Source organism: Pituophis catenifer, unplaced genomic scaffold (genome assembly GCF_029215685.1).
Source record: "Pituophis catenifer annectens isolate HBS135680 unplaced genomic scaffold, rPitCat1.0.hap2 SCAF_6, whole genome shotgun sequence".
Classification (NCBI taxonomy): Eukaryota; Metazoa; Chordata; class Lepidosauria; order Squamata; family Colubridae; genus Pituophis; species Pituophis catenifer.
The window spans coordinates 58,285-78,488 of record NW_027256886.1 but is presented as its reverse complement, the minus strand read 5'-3'; the positions used below and the strand labels follow the sequence as shown (position 1 = coordinate 78,488).

At 44.9% G+C, this 20,204-nt stretch overlaps 1 protein-coding gene across 20 annotated transcripts in view; it reads left to right on the top strand.

Moving 5' to 3' along the window:
• The window catches only part of DLG1 (discs large MAGUK scaffold protein 1), a 93,108-nt gene that overhangs the window by 63,085 nt on the left and 9,819 nt on the right, over window positions 1–20,204 (top strand). For 11 of the 20 annotated variants that reach the window (XM_070945601.1, XM_070945600.1, XM_070945599.1 and 8 more), the window contains 4 exons: window positions 5,678–5,747; window positions 13,110–13,209; window positions 15,595–15,636; window positions 16,585–16,635. In XM_070945601.1, coding sequence (XP_070801702.1) covers window positions 5,678–5,747; window positions 13,110–13,209; window positions 15,595–15,636; window positions 16,585–16,635 — 263 coding nt within the window. Of the gene's footprint in view, window positions 1–5,677; window positions 5,748–13,109; window positions 13,210–13,565; window positions 13,600–15,594; window positions 15,637–16,584; window positions 16,674–20,204 lie in introns of all 20 variants that reach the window. The other 9 variants (XM_070945603.1, XM_070945598.1, XM_070945593.1 and 6 more) reach the window with 3 other exon arrangements.

Here is a 20,204-nt window from a genome sequence, read left to right as displayed (position 1 = left end):
TTGCCTATTCTTTCTTTAAAGTCTTCATGAAAAACCTGTATCATATTTTTAAATTCCAATTGCATGGCCATAGTGTCCAATGTCCTCTGAATCACAGGGCTTGAAGTTGATGTTGTGGAAGGTAACTGTGCTGTTGTCTTCTTCATCTTGTCACTTCTTGTATATTATAATCCACTGGATTTATAATCCAAATATGACTTTAATTTATAATCCAAATACCTAATCCACCCTGTTGGATGGATTAGCTAAAAATAAAAACCAAAAAACTCCACCAATCCAAAAACAAAAACAAAAAAGAAAAAGGAGAAGGAGAAGAGAAAAAACAAACAAACAAACCCAAAAACAAAGCCAAAAAAGGGTCAAAAAATCCAAAACTTCAAGTTCTTCAGGTTGTTCTTACCTTAATCCAAATGTTTATGTACTAAAGAAGTTCAAACATCCAAAAAACCAACTAGCTAAAAAAGGAAGGAAAAAAACAACAACAACCAAAAATGAAAAAGTCCTATGCAAAGCAAAGAAAAAGAAGAGGGAAAAAAGAGGGAAAAAAGGCCTAAAAGAAAAAGCACAATTCACACTCTTGGTCCACAAAAATCAATAAAAATAGTCAAAGAAAAAAGGATCACTAAGAGTGATCAAATAGTGATAAAGTCCCAAACCAGGAAAAAAAAGAAAAAGCTCTCACAGTCAAGGCTGTTTATATAGTATCAACAGTCTTGTTATTACTTCTGCTTATTCACAACCTCAAAAGGCGCACTATTCCAGTTTGTGTTATTTCTAACAGTCTCAATATTCAGCTCTTTGCCAGACACAGCTGTTTCTTATCAGTCCAACCTACAATCTCAAGACCAGTTCTCTCATTCAATTTGTTCAAAACAATGTCTTTTTGCTGGTGTTTCTAGGTGGCGCTGCAATTCACTTTCACTCAGGGAAAATAGGAAAGGTTTTATAACTATAATTCATACAATCATTTCAACTCAATTCCATTTCATTTAGTAAAAATCCAAGTCTAAAATTTAAAAATTTCAATTAGGCTTCCTGCTCTTATTTTCTTGTTTCCCAAATCAGTTTTACTAATTCATTCAATTCATTTCTTCTGCTTGGGCCAATCCACTTTCTTTGCCACTAAGCTACTGGAAGTGGAGAGCTGACACACACCCCACTCTCCCCTCCTCTCTTTGTACCATTTACTTTTCTTCTAGATTTTTCCTGGGATTTATGAAAAGAAACATAAAATCAAAAAGCCGGCTTCTCATCCAGATGATTCCACATCTGTTACTTCTCCGCTTCCACTATTCACTGGCCGCTTTCTCAGTCGTCTGATTGAAAAGCTGCTTCTGACTAACCAGGGAATTTGCGATTTCCTTGTGTTAGCCAGTCCGTGCCTCTCTTGCTCACTGTCCCTCCGAGACAGTTTCGGTCAATAAAGACCCCCAAACGGCTTCAATATCAATGTTTTCTTGGGAGCCCGAGAAAAGTGTTATCTCGCCATGATGTTGGCCATGCTGGCTAAGCATATGCTGAGTGGCAGAGCCAAGTAGCCAGCGGTGTGTACAGAACATGGGCCCTCCCAAGTCCAGGTGGGAGATTCCACAGAAAGTTGTTGAAGTAAGAGGGCAGGAGTCCCATGGGGCTTCCAGATGCAGATGGATGGGCAGCTACTAGCCAATCTGCCAGACATGGTGACAGTAGAGAAAGTACAGGCAGTGGAGATGGGGGGGGCCAGCTCCGCAGGTGGCTCCTCAGGTGGCGGCAGTCTTCCCCGGATGGCAGTGATATGGGGGATGGCTCCTCAAGCGGCGGCGGCCCGGCAATAGGTGAGGCAGGCTTCCCCGGGCAATGGGGGGCAGTGGCAATGGGGGGCGGCGGCTCAGGAGGGCAGCGGCAGATCAGGAGCAGAGGCAGCAGGTCAGGAGCAGGGGCGGCGGCGAGGCGGCAGTTCTCAATTTATACCAAACGGTTCCCCAGAACCGCTTGATTTTCACCTTTTTTTTTTTTGAATCCAGTTTTATTGATTCCCCCCCATTTCCCCCCACATATTTTATGAACAGAGTTTTAGCCATATCATAACATATACAATTTAACATATTCAAATACATTTTACTCAGTTACAATTTTTGCCAAAATTTCCTTTTTCCATTTTTTGATCATGTCTTAAAACTTCTATGCTTATTTGTATAAACAACATCTTTATTCGCCCTCAAATTCTAATTTTTCTGTTTTAACTCATATTTATTGTCTTTTATTTTTTATTATCTCATTCTTTATCCTAGTGCATTTATGCATGTTCGGGAGTGCCTTTCTTCCATTTCATCTTTTTTATTGTACAGCAATCTTTCTTCTCAATCTCTTCCATCTCCCTCCCTTCTTTCCTTTCTACTTTCTTTTTTCCTCTTCTCCTACTCCTTCTCTACTTCCCCTTCCTTTCTCCCTCTCCTCCTCTGTTTCTTCCTTTCTAACCGTCTCTCCTACTCTTATTTCCCCTCCCTTCTTTCCTCCCCTCTTTCCTTTCTTCCCATTCCTCTCTCTCCTTTTTCCTCCCTTCCATCCCTCTACTCCTCTTTCGTTTCTCTTTATTGCTGTATTTATTTTCTATTTTCCACTATTGTGTCCAGGCAATCCCGACTTTTCTTTCATTTATTTTCTCAAAATTCCCTTTATCTTTTAATTATTAACAATGTATTTTAACTTATTCCATTTTTATCTTAAATTCTTTGCTAGTATAACCTTCCAACCCTTAACAATATCTTTCTTCTATTTTATTTCTTACATGTATTGTTTCATTCTTACTTGCATCATTTATTTAACATTTCCATTTTATTCAATTTTACATTTCAATTTTCCCCCTTAATTTCAATTAATTCTTTTGTTACTATTATTTCTCTCAAATTTGTACATCTTCCAACAACAAAATATATAGTCCATTCTGTCTTTCGCATCTACTGATCTATTTTACATTAAATAGTGTATTTTTTCTTTTTTTACTTACTCACATTTCATTTTATCTTTACTTATATCCCTTTTACAATAATCTGCATCTTCCTTCTAAATTGCTTTTTACATATAATTTCTAGAGTTAACATCCTTCTCTTCAATTAGCATATTCATCTTTTAAATTCCTTTTTACTATCTCCTAACTATTTTCTTTCGATTTCTCCACAATTCCATTTCTTGACACTTTCCTCCCTTTCTCCCATTCCCTTGCCTTCTTCTCCTCTTTTTTCTTCCCCATTTCTTTCTCTTCTCTTCCTTTTTGAGATGTATTCCCCCTTATCCATTTTTATTCTATCACTATTAATCCCAGTGTAATCAACTTTTTTATTCTGTCACTGTTAATCCCAGTATAATAATCTTTTTTATTCTGTCACTGTTAATCCCAATGTAATCATCTATATCTTTATTTCCATTTATTTCCTTCCCAATTCTCCATGCTATCAATTTAAAAGGCAAGGATTTTTAAGTTTATTATTCCTTTGCATATAATTCAAATTCAAAGTCCATGTAGTGTCTCTTTTTTCTTTTTTTTCTTTTCAGATAGTGTCCAATTCAAACATTCGTTTGAGCCGTTCCAATTTCAGTCTTTGTTCTCTCCGCTCCTCTTGCAATCATGTTCTAGTTAGTATAAACAAAACACTCCTACGGTACTTTCAGAACTTTCTCACGATGATATGAATAAGCTTAGTATGATACTTTCTTTCCACCAGCAGATGTCTCTCTCCAATTCACAAATCCTCCAGCCACAAAATATCCATTTGTAATTCCACAAAAATGATTACTTCCTCTTCTCTGAATTAAATACTTTTGTGTTTAAAGAATACGTCTCTATCTCCTTTTTTCTTGTCTTGTTTTAATTTCATCGAAATCCAGTTTTAAGGTGAAAGGTTCTTTTTAAGGCTTTAGTTTTAGTTTTAAAGTTCTTTTTTTCCTTAGCTTAATTTCCTGAATGCCAATTAGCCGCTAATTAGTTGTTGGGACTTCTTTCAAGCTTTTAACAGTTTTTTCTTCTTACCTGTGAATTGGCCATTTACTCACCCGGTAACAATACTCTGTTCATTCTCTATTCCTGCTCACATCTTAATCCGGTTGCCCCAGCTTGTAGCGGATATAATGGCTGCCTCCTCCACCGTCGGGTCAAAGAGCTGTCTCCGACCTTCCGAGGAGCTTGCCTGCTTCTCTTTGGTCTTTTGAGACACCTCTCTCTTTCCCCCGTCCCTCCAAGATGGTTCTGGTCCGAAGACCCCCCCTGACAGTGGTTTGTCTGGCTGGATTTTCGCGAAGCTCATCGGAGCTTCGCTATTGCCCAGCCAGTATCGCTGGTTCCTCTGATTTTCACCTTTCTGATTGGTGGTTGGATCTCAGAATACCGCCAATCAGCTGCCTATTGCCACCCATTGTTGCCGCCATTGCACCAACTCCCTCCTCCCTCCCCACAGGTATGGCTGATGCAACATTTGGTGTATAAGACGCAGCCATATTTTCACCCTCTTTTTGGGAGTAAAAAGGTGTGTCTTACACTCCGAAAAATACAGTAATCTGTTTCCTCCGGGATTCAGTGGAGCTGAAGACTCCCTTCTCGGCCATCTTCCCTAAAAAGGGAAGTTTGAATGCAAGTTGTACAGTTGTGATGGATCCAGCAATGGCTTTGCAGACTCTATGACTCTGCAGACTCTAAGACACATTCACCACAGCATGGATCCAGTCATGTGTGACCCCTGAGGGGCTTTGACCAGCCAGGTGACCAAGCTGGTGACCAAGCTCCTAGTCCCAGGGACCCATGGAGGTGAATGGAATGAACTCCCTTTCACTAACCAAGCAAATCTTTGTTTCCATGGGGTGTAATGCTAAGGGCCCGCTCCCCTCCTGATTGGGCTCTGGAAGGCCTGTCTATTCTCCCTGGCCTTGATCTGGGGTGGAGGGGGGATTGAGTCCCTTTCTGGATGCGTTTGGCCACATTTCCCATTTGCCTCACCATCTGTTGTGTATTGTGCTCCTTCTGCTATTTTGTGTGCAGCCCAGAATCAGGCAAATGCATGTGTGCGTTTTGCCACTTTTATTGCACAAGGTGATGCTTCTGGCAGGTGCATTTATCAACTGCTGCTTGATTCTTCCATTATTCATTCTCTCTCTCTCTCTCTCTCTCTCTCTCTCTCTCTCTCTCTCTTTCTTTCTTTCTTTCTTGGTTCGATTTATATGCCACCCTTCTCCGGAGACTCAGGGCGGCTTACAATGTGTTAAGCAATAGCCTTCATACTTTTGTATGTACCTGCTTAGTAGGGGTTTTGCCTCCCCCCAAGTGATGTTCTTTTTTATACAAAGTCAGTTTATTGCCCCCATAATCCGAGTCCTCATTTTACCTACGGAAGGATGGAAGGCTGAGTCAACCTTGAGCCTGGTGAGATTTGAACTCGCAGTAATTGCAGGCAGCTGGCAGCTAAGTGCTATTTAACAGCGCTTTAGTCCACTGCTCCACCAAGGCTCCTAGCGCATTTTCTGGCCCATTAGGCAAGTACTGAGTGGGGAGAGAAATCTCTTCCGTGGGGAAAACTGCCCAACTCCAGTGTGAATCCACATCTTCAGCAGCCAACCTCCTGGCCAGAGAGGCGCAAGGCAGTTCTATCCTGGAAAGGAAAAGTTCAGAGCCGCAGACCCTCATAGGTTTTCTCTTGCGTTTTCCTTGCAGAGTGGAGAAGAAGGAACGAGCTCGGTTAAAGACGGTGAAATTTAATTCTAAAGCAAGAGGCGACAAAGGGGTGAGTTTGGATTAATGATTGCCATTTTAATGCCTGAAGTCACTCTGCTGGAGAAGCCATTTTAGGGCAGAGTCACTGCTGGACCAGTCAGGATAGAGAAGGGAGGAAAGACAAAGTCTTTGCTAGGCTGATCAATGCATTTTGCATATTTTGAGTAGTTTTTCCAACACTGAAAACCAAAGGGAAATTTGAAGAAAAAATAGATCCCACATAATCAGAGGTTTGGTGAATGATAGAAGCATTGAGGAATATCTAGATATTTGTTCTTGTTAAATTCTGATGGGGGACAATTGGGGGAGGAGGTGCTTCAGGTGTGAGGCTGCTTAAAATTCAAGTCTGACACAGAGGTGGCTGTCCAACCTCCTCCTCTTCTCTCTGCCCACCTGTCTGGGCCACGGATTCACCTCTTTGGAAACTTTTCCTAATGTCCCCTCAGAACCTGCCTTCCTGAGCTACTGTTGATGCTTTTGGAATCAGAAGGTAGGGCTGGACTAGTTTGACACCAGGTTGCCAGAAGGTTGCTACATTCCCTTGTCCCCAGAGCGCCCAGCTCGAAGCCAGTGAGCAAGGCCGGCTGTTTCTGTTTAGTGGGGAAGGCCAGTGCTCCTGACCATGTCTGAGCCTTCTGCCAGGGTCGAGCGTTTGCGAGTCTCCTGGATATTCAGCTGAGTGAGCTCTCTTGAATTGCTTCCCTCGATTCTGTTGATGATGCAGGGCCCACCTGGGCCTCGTCTGGTCCCAGCTGCCACACTCCCATCCCCAGGGACACCAGAGCTCTTCCACAGGCCATCTCATGGCAGACCCAAGGGGTGCGTTTTCAGGAGTCCCATCTCCAAGATCCTAACCCTAAAGCCAACCTGTTAGCCGCCTCACAGTAGCATAAAGAGGAGGTTTCCGTTCTGAGGTTTCAGCAAGAGTACCGGATGCTAAAGCTCATGAGCAGAAGAAGACTCCCAGGGCAGGTCCTGATTCCTTGTAGGTGCTTCTGAAACCACTTCTGGCCTCAAAAAGCACTTGCAGCTTTTTAATAATGGCAGCAGTAGGTAGGTATTGCAAATACACCACAAGCAGAAATTCTCCTAAGGGGAAGAATAATGGGATGTCAGGGTGGAAAGGGGTCTTGTCTAATCTGATCCTCTTCCCAGAGCAGAAATCCACCACTGCAGCATCCCTGAGAGATGGTGGCCGTCCAATTTTTGCCTGTACAAATTTGGTGAAGGAAAGTCTCCACCTCATGACTAAACATTGCCGCTCTTATGGTTAGGAAACGTTTCCTGCTATTCAGAGAACACTGACTGTTTTCTCTATAATTTAAACCCAGAATTTTTTGCCCTATCATTGGAATAACAGCAGTTCTGATACTTCTACTATATGACCCAGAGGTTAGGGTTAGGGTCAGCACTAGCTCTGAAGAAGCTTCTTGGATGAGAAGTGAAACGTCCTTAAAGAAAAACCAGAAAGTCCAGTTGCCTCTTGAAAAAGCACCTTTTGGGACAACCGTGACCTGTATGACTGAGAAGCTCCATAGACATTCTACTACTGGTATATGACAACCTTCAATTACTTAAAACCATCGGGCTGGAAGGGACTTCAGAGGTCTTCTAGTCCAACCCCCTGCTCAAGTCAGGAGACCTTATTCCATTCCGGACAAATGGATATCCAGTCTCTTCTTAAAAACTTCAGTGATGGAGCCCCCACAACTCCACGAGGTTCAGCTGTTCCATTGATTAGTTATTCTCACCCGCAGAAAATTTCTCCTAAATTCCAGGTTGAACCTCCCCCTAATGAGCTTCCACCCATTGCTTCTTGTCTGGGACAGCCCCTCCAATACTGAAAGATGGCGGTCACCCTAACCCTCCTGGGCTTCCTTTAGACTGGATATACCTAGTTACCTCAGCCGTTCATTGTATGGTTTAGCCTCCAGACCCTTTATCATTTCCCACCCCTATCTTTGTTGCGCTTCTCTAAACTCTTTCTAGGGTCCTGGCATCTTTTTTCTAAGCGATCAGAACTGGACGCTGTGTTCCAAGTGTGTCCTTACTACTGCCGTCTGAAGCAGTGCTATCGCTTCTCGTGCTCTTGATGCTGTCCCTCTGTGGAGGCTGCCTAGGATTGTGTTAGCTTTCTTGGCACTTGCAGCACATGGCTGGCTCATACTGAGGTGCCGGTTGTCCACTAGGGCACCTGGTACTCTCTCACAGTTGCTGCCTAGTCTATATCTATGCATTTGTTTTTTCCTGCCTCAGTGCAGGACCTTATTTTTCTCACCACCCAACTGCATTTTGTTGAATAGGGCCCAATGCTTAAGTCCGCAAAGATCCTTCTGAATCTTTTTTTTTTTGAATTTTTATTTTTTTATTTTTTTAGACATACAACATAAAATACATCTTTTTAGAGCAAGGGTTTGATCCGGTATAAAATAGGTACAATTACTCACATTCCCTCAACCAATTTTGTTCTAAATTTTATCCATTTACATCTTTAAAAAAAAGAAAGAGAAAAAAAAACGTATTCTAAACATTTATCATTCTACTATATCACCCAAAATTCTAAACAATTATTTCCAAATAGACACCATTCCAAATCTTTGTCATTTTAACAATCAATATTTCATATATATTCCTCATTCCTAAGACGCATTACATCAAATCTATATTCTACTTCTCTTAAATGGCAGCTAGTATCCATGATCTTGACAAAGAATATTTTCCTCCTCTCTTAAAGTCATTTCAAAATCAATCAACATTTCCATCTATAATTTGTTACTCCCAAAATACTTTATTTTGTTTACTTCAGGCTTGTTCTCTAATTCTATTAAGTCTGAATTTAGCTGGTTCATAATTTAAGTAGCTATTTCCCAGCAGTATTTTCCACCACTTCTATCTCTATGTGTTTAACTGGTTCACAGTTTGGCTCCAGTATTATCTCCTCCACTGAACTTGCAGTAATTGCAGGCAGCTGATGTTAATAACAGTGTGTTAGTCTGCTGCGCTACTAGGGCTCCTAGTTTGTCTTTTGTCTTTGCTTTTAAAAGCGTATTTATTTCCTTTTCTCTTTCCTCTCTCTCAAACATAATCCATTCTCATTTAGCCACAAAAAAAGAAAAAGAAAAACCAATCTGTAGTGAGATAATTTACAAGAAGTTAGTAATTAATGCTATCCATCAACAGGTCTTTTCCTTCCACCATTCATTTGAGTCTTTTTGCCCCAATAGTTCTCAGCCGCTGTTAAGGCTGGGACACACTTATTGTAATCCAGCATTTACGGGCAGTTCCCGCCTGGGCAGAAGTCCACTCACCTGGCTTTCAAAACTCCCTGCTCCACTCTCCGCTTCTCCTCCTGCACATCCTTTTGTTCCGGTTGCTGCGGTCTCGGGGCAGCCGCCATGGCTGCTGTATCCACTGCCGCCGGCGCAGAGGGCAATCCTCCGGCCCTGAGGAACCTGCCCGTTCCCCTCAGCCATCCGAGGGGTCCCTTTCTAACCCCCTGTCCCTACAGGACAGGGTAGGTCCACAGACCTGCCGGCGGCAGCTTGACAGACGGGGTTTTCGCGGGGCTCTGAGGAGCCCCCACTAATTCCCCATCTGAATCGCTGCGGCGCCAACCGGAAGTCCTCAAGATCCTTCTGAATCTTGAGTCTGTCTTCCAGAGTATTAGCAATTCAGCCCGGCTTGGTGTTGTCTGCAGATGAGTTCCCCTTCTATCCCCTCATCTAGATCATTTATAAAAATGTTGAAGAGTACGGGCCTAAGATCTTAAGGTACACCACTCCCTCTGTGCAGGGCCTTCTCATCTTGATTGATCTCTTGTGGGGACTTTCCACTTTATCAGTGTCCTTTTAAAATGTGGTGTCCAAAATTGGACACAAAGTCCTAGGTTTGGTCTAGTTTTCGGGACAGTAAAAGTATTTCTCTAAATAATTTCTCTCTAAATAAAGGAAGGGAGGGAGGGGCACTTTCAGAGTTGCAAGATTCTGTTATTGCAACCTTGCAATAAAGATTGTGTTAATACTCACAGTTGGGGCTTTTTGTCTGCCTAAGAGCCGACATCAGCCTTGCAAGTCTGAAAGCGCTTCCCCTCCCTCGCCTGTGCTTTCCAGAGTGGTTCCCTTCTGAGATGCCTCCTCCACCCCATTCAGGTCTCCCTGGCCCTTCCTCCATGACAAGCCCACAGGTTTCCTGCCGCACCTCTCAGGCAGGGAGGCAGGTGCTCGGCTTCAGAGAGCCATTACTGAACCCTGGGCTGGGGAAGGTTGAGGGGCTACCTGAAGGGCCAATTATCTCCCACCTGCCCTGGCTGGCTGAGTCACTGTCCATCTGGGTTGCCCTGATGAGGCACGGAAGACCAAATAAAACCTTTAGGGCATCTTGGAAATCATATCTGTTCTGTATAATCTAGGAATCCAGGCCTCTGTCTCTGTGCCTGTAGGTGAGCCCCCAGGGTTCAAGTGCCCTCATTCTCCCTTCCTTGCCCTTTTGTGCCCACCACCTTTCCAGCCCGGAATGCACTCGGCACTGGCTCCGTGTTTCTGTCCTGATACTTCCTGCTCTGGCCCAATTATAAGGACGTTGCTCTTCCATTTCCTATTGGGATCTTTTGTGTGTGTGCATTTTTGGGTCAAGTGATTCATGGTCAGGATTTGATTTCCTTTGGGAAATTGAGGATCGAGGAAGGCAAAGTGAATGGGTAGCTGACTCAACCAATCGGCGGTGAAGGAGCCCAAAACCTCAGCCTCAGTTTACACGGATCCCTGAGCCGTTCTGGCTTGGCTTGGTTCAACCTCTTGGGAAGAAGGAATGTGCTGGCCTAGCCCTGCTGGTTGTCCGTCTCTGTTTCTCCCCCCACCCCCTGTGGGGGACGTGGCTTGGCTGACTTGTGGCCGTGCAACCAGAGTGGGGACGAAGAAGAAGAAGAGCAAGTGGATCCTGTTTGCTCTCTGAATTCCCTTGCGGCCATTCTCTACTCTTTCCCATTTGGGGAACCTTCCTTCCTTCCTCCCTCCCTCCCTGAAAAAATAAACCCTGGAAGTGGAGTGTGAGGACCCTGAGGCTCTCAGGAGGAGTTGTGTGTGGATGCAACTGCAGACCCTTTAGTGGCCAGCAGCCCAGGGCATTGGGGTGCTGGAGGCTTGCTTCCTCCCCACATCCCCAAGATTTGCTGACGGACCCAGCAGCTGCCTCCAGCAATTACTTGCGCAAGCAGACACCTGGGGAAATCCTCAGGGCTTGCCCAAGCAGTGGTCAAATAGGGTGGGGGGATAATTGCAGGACTGTTTATTTTTACTGATTGATTGATTTGATTTCTGTAGCTGCCCATCTCAAGAAGGGCGGGGGTGCATCAATTATGCTGCACTAATATCCCCCTTTCCCCTCCCCCTCAACGTCTTGCCCTTCTCCGTGGCTAGAAGGAGCAGAACATCCTGAGGCAACCTTTCGTTTGGCAAACTGGTTGTTTATGGAACTCCTTGGAGTCCGGAGTCACATTTCGTTTAGGGAAGCATGAACTGCTGCCTGGTTGCCCTGCAGCCGAGCTGCCCGCGGCTCTTGTACCTTAACCCTGCACCAGACTCATGCATGAGAACCGGAAGAGACCCTCAAGTACGCTTGCCATTGAGAGACAACTGCCCGCCTGCCTGCCTGCCTGCTTGCATGCCCACCTTCTGCGCCTTGCCTTGCTGTGGCTTTTCTGTGGGGAGCATGGCTACCTGTCCCCCTTGCCTGGCATCTTGCTGGAAATGCTGAGCATGCTTGCTGTCGCCGATGGCTGCTTAGTACCCTTTCCCGCTTTGATCAGGAGTGCATGATGGACTGATCTTTGGGGAAACTAACCGGGCACAGCAGACAGGGGAAAACGTGGGGCAAAATTGATCGGTTCCTTGGTGTGGTGGTGGGGAGTTCCCTCCTCTGCAGCGTGATACAAATGTCCCGTTTGGGGCCCATGTCGGCCACAGCTCGGTGCTAGACAGGCTTGCTTCTTTCCTTGGCCAGTGTCACCTCTGCTAAGTAACATGTTGGGGTAGACTGGGCTGGTCAGCTCCGGCCTTTCCTTCCCATTACCTTTCCTGCCCTGTCTCACCAGAGCTTTTAACCCACCTGCCCAAGACCAGCAAGCTCTCCTGCCCAAGGAAGGGGGGGGGAGCCTGAAAGCCTTGTGGCTGATGGCTTTCACAAGTCCACAGGCAAAGACTTGTAGGCATATTTTATTTCATTTTATTTTTGCTATTGTAGCCGACTTTTAATAGTTCTCCCTGTAGCAAAGGAGGCTTTCTGTCCAGTTCATTTCTGCAAATGGGGGAGGCAGGACGGCAGCGGGAGTTTTCATTCCACTCCATCCCTTATTCTATCTGGGGGGGGGGGAATCATGAAAAGTTGCCTGAATTGGCACGGGGATGTGTGTTCATTTACGCAAACCTTCCTGAACCTGGAAGGGGGAGTGCCCCCTCCCGGTTTTATGTAGGAGCTGTGCCCGTAACCGTTTGGGAGGGCTCAGGCTCCCCTCAGATATCAAATTCACCCGTTTACGGGTTTGCACAATTCATTAAGCTATTACCTTTAGAGCTAACCGACCCCAAATGGAAGGTCAAAGTTAACCAGCTGAGCATATTTTAACTGACCAAGTCCCGCATGTTGGTGAAGGTAGTCAGTCACACTTCCCCTGATTTACTGGGGCCCAGGAAGCTTTCAGTGTTTAGTGTTTCCAGGCCTCCCCCCCCAACCCATTGTTGATGACTGTGGGACTCAGGGAAGGGTCCAGTACAGCTGGTTGGAATATTCTGCTTGCTTGCCCCCTCCCCACCTTGGTGCCCATCCAGATCGTTGGGGGTCTAACATGGACTTTATGTCACTGGGATCCCCTCAAGAGTTACAGCCAAGACCAGCAGCTCTCCCTGGGCTCCTCCATGCCAGCAGCCTTGCCCAGCCATTCCTGAGGGCCCCTGGGACCCGAGTCAGTTAGGCAGGGTCTCCGGAAACCCACAAGCTCTTCAAACTGAAAACGAGGGCTGGTCTCCTCCCCCTTTCTTTTTTTGGCCGGGGGTGGTTTCTTTGGAAACCCATGCTGCCTCTCTAGCAGAAGGCACCAGGGCACTTGCTCTTAGATGGGAGGGCACCGTAGGGACTGGCTTTATTTCTGGGCACAGAGCAGAGCCCGGAGGGAGGCTGAGCCCCCCCGCTCCCCCCTCAGAGCCCCGTCCCCACCCTGTCCTCCTCCCCCCGACTTGGGCAGAAGCAGGGGGTCTGCATGCTGGAGGGTAGAATTTGGCCTCTCCTGGAGCAGCGGCTGCTGGCTGGCCCTGGGCCTTCCTGACCTGCTAGACGTCCGACACCCACCCTTTGTTTGCCCCTCTTTCCTTCTCTTCTTCAGCAGTCATTCAATGACAAGCGTAAAAAGAACCTCTTTTCCCGAAAATTCCCCTTCTACAAGAACAAGGACCTGAGTGAGGCAGAGACCAGTGATGTTGACCGTAAGTATGGGGGAGGGGGGGACCGCGTGTGCCGTACGGTGTGGCCTGGAAAAGGGTCCCAAGAACATCCGTGAGGAGCCAAGCTGTGGGGGGGCAGCGGAGGGGGGGAACAACTCTCATGGCTGATCGGGCGGGGGGGGTTCCTCACTCGCCCCACTTTGAGATGGGGCTTCAGGGAAGTCCATTCTGCTAGCAGGGGAATTGTGTCTTGAACAAGGGGGGGGCTAGGGGGCTGGCTCCCCACGGATGCTGCTGGGACCATCCTGGAGCAGCCTCCGGAGGATGTGCTACTGATGGATGTTTTCTCTGTGATTGTCTCCTCCTTGCTTGCCCTCACTCGGGGAACTACTCCACAGGAGATCCCTGGAGACATGGGATCAAAAGGCCTGAGTAAGTGACCCTTCCTCCCCCCCTGTTCAGCTCTAGCTGCGTTCCCCTCCACTTGCCTGCTGCAGGCTGGCTTTCCTTCCTTTGGTTTGGGGCTGAGAGGACTAGACGGCTTTGTGCTTTGGGAGCCTTTGAACACTTCAGTTGTCATCGGAGTCTCAGAAATGGGGCGCTGGTGCGTTCTTAAAGGTTTCTTCCCCAGCAAACTTCAATGTACTAGCATTGAAGAACACTGCACTGTTGGTAGAGAAATAGCACCGGTTGGATAAAGGCTGCCAGGCCAAGCCTCTTGACCGCTGCAACCAGGACTCCCTCAAGGCCTTCCTGCCCACAAGCTGTTTCCCAGACCTGGGTACAGGCCATCCTAAGCAGCCCCTCCCTTCCTCCTCATGGAGTGGTTAGCTCTAGGTTAAATTGGGTCCATTGATCCCTTTGATTTTCTCTATAAAATTCGCCATTGGGATCATCTTCCCTCCACCTGTGCCACTGCCATGCTCCCCCACTCCCTGCTCAGCTCCACACTCAGAGCAGCCCCTCTCTCTGAGGGGTCCCAAGGCTGCTTGCCCACAGAGCGCCAGGGGCCTCTTTCTGGGCTTTGGCCCTTGGCAGGGGACCATGGTTGAAGCCAGTCAAGCCAGCCACTCTGATTAGCCTGCCTTTCTTCCAGGGTAATTCTTTGGGCAGGTAAAATCTCAGGAATAATGGGGAGGAGGGTCTGCCTGCAGCAGCCCTTCCTTTTGCATCCAGACGAGTGTGGTCAGCCTGACTCTCTGTTCCTTTGTCCAGCTCGGTCAGTGGCAGGCCTCCTGTTGTAGTCAGAGGCCCGCTTCGATTGGCCAGGCAGCTTAAGGCAGGAGGGCTCTCCTGGCTGGGTGGAGGGGGGGTGCAGGGGCCTTGGTGAAAAGGCATGAAGGTGAGCTGCAGGTTACTCCTCTTCCCGCCCACCCTTGACTGGAGAGGGGTCAAGGGATGCAGAACGGGCCTCCCAGGCCCTTCCTGAGGAGCGGTCTGGATTCATCTTCTCAAACTGACTCTGGGCCTTCCTGCATGGCAGGCAGCTCAGCAAGCATGCTGGCCTTGGTGTTGAGGCGCCCTGGGAGCTCAGTCCCTCTTCCCTGCTTATGTTGGGACTCGGTTCCCCGGCTCCATCTGGGCTGTTGTACAAAGCTTTCCTTTTCCTTTTCAGCCAACTCTGGACGGCTCCCAGACAAAAATTAAAAGTTCATTTTAAAATGATAAAACACAACCAGTTAAAACATTAAAGCAACAAAAACCTGGTGCCAATTCATATTAACATGCCATCAACTCGTTCTCTCCCAACGCTTGGAGGAAAGAAAACGGGTCTGAAAAGGCACTTATGCAGAGAGAGTGACCTGGTGCTGTTGTCTTATGGGGATTCCCACCCTCACCCGTGCCTCCTTATTCGGGGTGACGGTTGTGCTCCCCCCCCCGAAGGAATCCCATGAAGGGAGCCTCAGGCAGTTTGCCCACGAGGCCCATGACTCAGGCTCATTCTGCCCTTACAGAAAATGGATATGAGGACACAGGTGGCTCTCCAACCTATAGGCCAGGCTTTCCTTGTTTCAGGTGGAGCTCACTCTGGGCCCCACAGCTGATGTTCTGGGGTTGGGCGGCTGCTCCCCTTCATATCCAGGTTCTGGTGAGGGACTTCTCCAATTATGCCCACCACCATTTTGTGGAAATGAATTTCAGAGGTCAGCGATGGGCTGAATGTGGCTCCTGGTCCCTATCCCTGAAAGGAGGCAGAGAGCCACCTGTGTGTAACCTCCTTTCTCTGGAAGTATATTGTAAATTGTGGGTTTCTCTTTCGGCTTTAGGAATGTTGTCCATGGAGCAGGAGAACTGTGAAGTATGTCAAGAGACACTTGTCAGACACTTTTATGGTCCTGAGTAACCCATGGAGGTGTACTTTCTGCCTCTGATGGGCCTTGGGGTTCCTTGGCATTGCTCCTAATTTTTGCTTTGTACTATTTTCAGAGCATGTGACTTCCAATGCCAGCGACAGTGAAAGTAGTTACCGTAAGTGTCTTCAACTATGTTCCTTCTTGCTGTTTTTTCTGGGAACTTTCAGAAATTTAGGCTTACTTTTAAGAGCAGTTGGATAATGGAGACACCCTTGAAGCTTCAGTGGCTGCCAGTTGGTTTCTGGGGGCAATTCAAGGTGCTGCTAAAGCCCACTGTGGCCAAGGGCTGCATTTCTGGAGGGTTTGCCAGTCTCCCCAGCTACGTCTGCCCACCCCATCAGGCCTGGCAGGAGGGGTGTGTATTGGCCCCATTGACTGAGGGAGGTCATCTAATGGGACCCAGGAGGAGGAGAGCCTTTTGTGGCCCCTCTGGAGCCTGCCTTGCCTTCTCTCCAAAGACGTGGCTGAGTCAAAGGGCTGGTGGATCTGGCTGGGGTTTGGAGGCTGCTGGGCGGCTTTACTGGTTGATCCATCACTTGCCCTTGCCTGCTTTTTATGCTTTCTGGTTTTAGTTTTGTTTTTTCATGGAGTTTTAAATTGGTTTTAAGGGGGTCTTTTTCTCTTTTGCTTGTCCTGGGCTTTTGAAGAAGTGTTTCTGTCACAATCCTGTTGCAAAGTTCATTTCAGCAGACTGAACAATAAAACCCTTTCACTGACCTCATTAAAGATTCTGTAAGAGGAGAGAGAGAGAGAGAGAGAGAGAGGGAGGGAGGGAGGGAGAGAGAGGGAGAGAGAGAGGGAGAGAGAGGGAGGGAGAGAGAGAGCAGCTTCCTCCGCTTCCTAGTGTCTTCGTTGTCCTCCAGCATTAGTCTGCAACTCGCTTCCCTTGCAGCCGGGGGAGGGGGGGGCTGAGGCTGCCTGGGGGACTTTGGGGTTTTGGGTCACAGCGGCTGGTTGCTGGCAGGAGGCCTGGCCGGACAGGAGGGGCTGAGGGGAAGGGGACGCATCCTATAAAAGCGCATGTTAAGTCACAGTCTCTGATGGTCTCTCTCTGACTTTCCAGGTGGCCAGGAAGAGTGTGTCTTGTCTTATGAACCAGTCACACAGCAAGAAGGTTGGTACCGTTCGGTCTGTGAACTAATCTGACGGAGGGTGAGTGCTGCCCCTTTGCTTGGCAAATATAGTTGTCCCTCTTTAGCACTGTGAAGAGCGAAGCCGTCAGATGTCGCCTTCCCTGTGCTGTATGGCTGCTGAGGGTGTCCTCTTCCACCTTACGTGGCCGGATCAGTCAAAACTATCTCATGATTTTGAAGTGCATGGAGGACAGAAAAAAGTGACAGGTGCTCAGGAAAACATTGGTTTCATGGCGGCTGTTTTTTTTTTTTTTAAATATAACTTTTTATTATTTTTTATAAAAACAAACAAACATTTAGTACATCTGTCGCCCCCTCCCTGTGACATCTCGGTGTTATCTTCGGTTGTTCTTCTTCCAAAAAAGAAAATTTCTTCTATCTTGATCTTCATACAAACCATTTTAATATCTCCTTACTAAGACAAAATTCTGCCTATCAAATTTTTAAATATAATCATAAAACTTTTATCTTTTATATCTCTTTTCCAACCAATGATAAAAACAGTTCCATATCCTATAATACTCTATCTCTTCCTATCTTTAATCATCAAAGTCAATCTATTCATTTCTGCACAATCCATAATTTTTTTTTATCACCTCTTCCAAAGGTATTTTCTGTGCTTTCCAATTTTGAGCATAAACAATTCTTGCATCTGTTATTACATGTATAATCAAATAGGTATTTTCCTTACTAATCTTTTCTGGAAGAATACCCAATAGGAACAGCTCTGGTTTAAGTTCAATACTTAACTGTATCATCTCTTTCAACCATGTTTTAATTTTATTCCAATAATTTTTTGCTTCTGGACATGTCCACCACATGTGATAATAAGATAATTTCCATAAATTTCTGAAATTCTTTTTCATTTAATATTGTTGTGTTCAAAGTCCATCTAGTCTTTTTCTTTTGGCCTTTCCATATCATTGTCATTGGGATATGATCTGCCCATATATTTGAACCAATGTTTACTTCTTGTACTGCTTCTATAAGTCCAGATGACATCCATATCATATCTATCCTTGACCACAATAAATGTCTATTTGCATAAAAAGTATATTAACTCTCTTTCAAATGTTTTTGTCTCCAAATATCTTGAACATTTAATTCTTCTGTCATTTAAAAAAAAGATTTTGCCAGTGTTCTTTTGGATTTTTTATTTGTTTTCACTGTTTTGTAGTCCAGCTCTGGGTCTGTTATAACATTAAAATCTCCCATTATACGTTTTCATATTCCAGTTCTATAATTTTTCTATGTAGTCGCCGATAAAACTCTTCCTGATTTTCATTTGGAGCATATAGTGCTATCAGAAGTATTTGTTTATAGTTCATTTTTATTTCCACCATCAAAATCCTACCTTCCCCATCTTCAAAAATTAATTTAGGTTCTAATTTTTCTTTGATATATAATACCACACCTCTTTTACTTTGTTGTATTAATGATGTAAATAAAGTTCCTAATTTTGGATATTGTAATAGTTTTATATGTTGTTTTCTAATATGAACTTTTTGTAAACATGTAATGTCCATTCTCAAACTATTTAATTTTTTCAATATTCTATTTCTTTTTATCACCGCATTCAGTCCATTTACATTTAGAGGTATTGCTTTTATTTCTTCTTACATGTTTACTTACTGCTAGTTTTTAATTTCATCACCCTAGTCTCTCTTTGTTCCAGTGGGTCTTTGGATCTCACCCCTTCTCTTAGGGCCTTTCCCTCTTTAGCTTTCTCATCTTTATCTTTTTCTTCTTCTTTCTCTTTTATAACGCCTACAGCTCCTAAATCTTCATCCAATAATCCGCAATATTGTTGATAGAATAATTCCGCTTTCTCAGTCGAATCAAATCTGTGTCTTTGTCCTTGCCAGGTCACCATAATTCCTTCAGGTACCAGGCATCTAAAATTCGCTCCTTTAAATATTAAAAAGTTTGTTAAAAATTGATATTCTCGGACTTCCGGCGGTGACATCATCACGAACGGGTAAGGAAACGGAGGCTCCGTCTCTGATACCCAAATTTCCTCATTAATTGCTCTTTAAGGGCATTCCTGAACTTGGAGGGATCGGGAAACGAAAGAGGAACTCGCGAAGCCCCCTGGTGTTGCGCTGTCATCAGGGAGGTCGAGCGATCAACCTCTTAAATTGGTGGAGAAGAAGTCGGCCTTATCGGCGGACAGGAGTGATGGCGCCCGCCCAGATCGAAGCAAAAAGTGGAAGCAAATCCGAGTGACTGTCAGATAGATCACCTACAATAGAGGCGGTAAACAGAGGACGTGCGATCGAATCAGAAGAAGACAAGTGAGTTACAACAGCGGTGATACAAGAGGAGAAGGAAAAAAGGGGAAACAACTACAGCGTGGAAGAGAGGAACCCATAGAATGACTAAGCAAACATAAGAAAAGGAGAAATAGCGCTCGAAGCGGTGTGAGTGCGGACTTTTACAGCTGAGCAAAGGGAGCAGCCTGTGGACTCTGTGGATATAGACAAGCCGTTTGAACCTGGGAATTATAACTGATTCAAACCCCAAAATATTGGAAAACTGAGTGCAGAGACTGAAATACCGGACTAAGTGGTGACTTTCACGAATATAGAAGACTTGTCTGGATTTCGGATTTTGGATTTACAAATAACTTTGGACAATAAGAACTTAAGTTAAAAAAAAAGATTTGAAAACTGAATGCAGAGATCCGATTACTGGGAGAAGTAATAATAATAATAATAATAATAATAATAATAAAAAAGACTGAGATGGACACAGATCGCGTTTTTTATGACTGTGAAAGAACAGATTGAGAGAGGTAAAGCAAGAAGACAATAAAGACTAAAGAAAATAAAAATTAAGTGAATTATTAATTTTGAACTGTTTAATTAGTTAATAAGTTTAATACTTAAAAGAAATATATAAATTGATAATATTTTTATAGCTATAAATTGTATTGTGAAATTGTGGTTAGATAAGGAATTATTGTTAAAGTGAAAGGTTGATTTTTATACAAAATAACAGATGAGTTGACTGTATGTCTGAGATAGACTGATTGAAAAAGGGGGGTAACAAAAGATTGCTAATTAGAAAATTAAGAAAATTAAACTAAAATCTTGATTGATAAGTAAATTGATTTATACTGTGAATAAGAATTAATTGTTCAACTGGGATATCTGGCAATATAATATAATATAACTATATATAAGCTGTGCGGTGCATAAGCAGTGTTTGGAGGGGAAAAGAGATACTAAGGAATAACTTAATAATTGATGTTAAGGTTGGAAAGCTTTACACGAATATTGAAAATGTCTACAACATCCACCGTAACAAAGACAGGGAAAAAACCTACAACCAATACGTTAGTAATGACTCCTACCCCCTCTCAACAAAAAACAATAGATAGCATGATGGGGAAAGAAAAAGAAAAAGAAAAACTGGAAATGGCACCAAATGTAATACAAGATATGTTTCAAAAGATCCAGGAAACACTGCTCCAAACACAAGAAAAAATAGCTGAAAATCAGGAAGAAATGAGAACGTTCCATGCAGAGATTAGAAATGAATTAGGAGA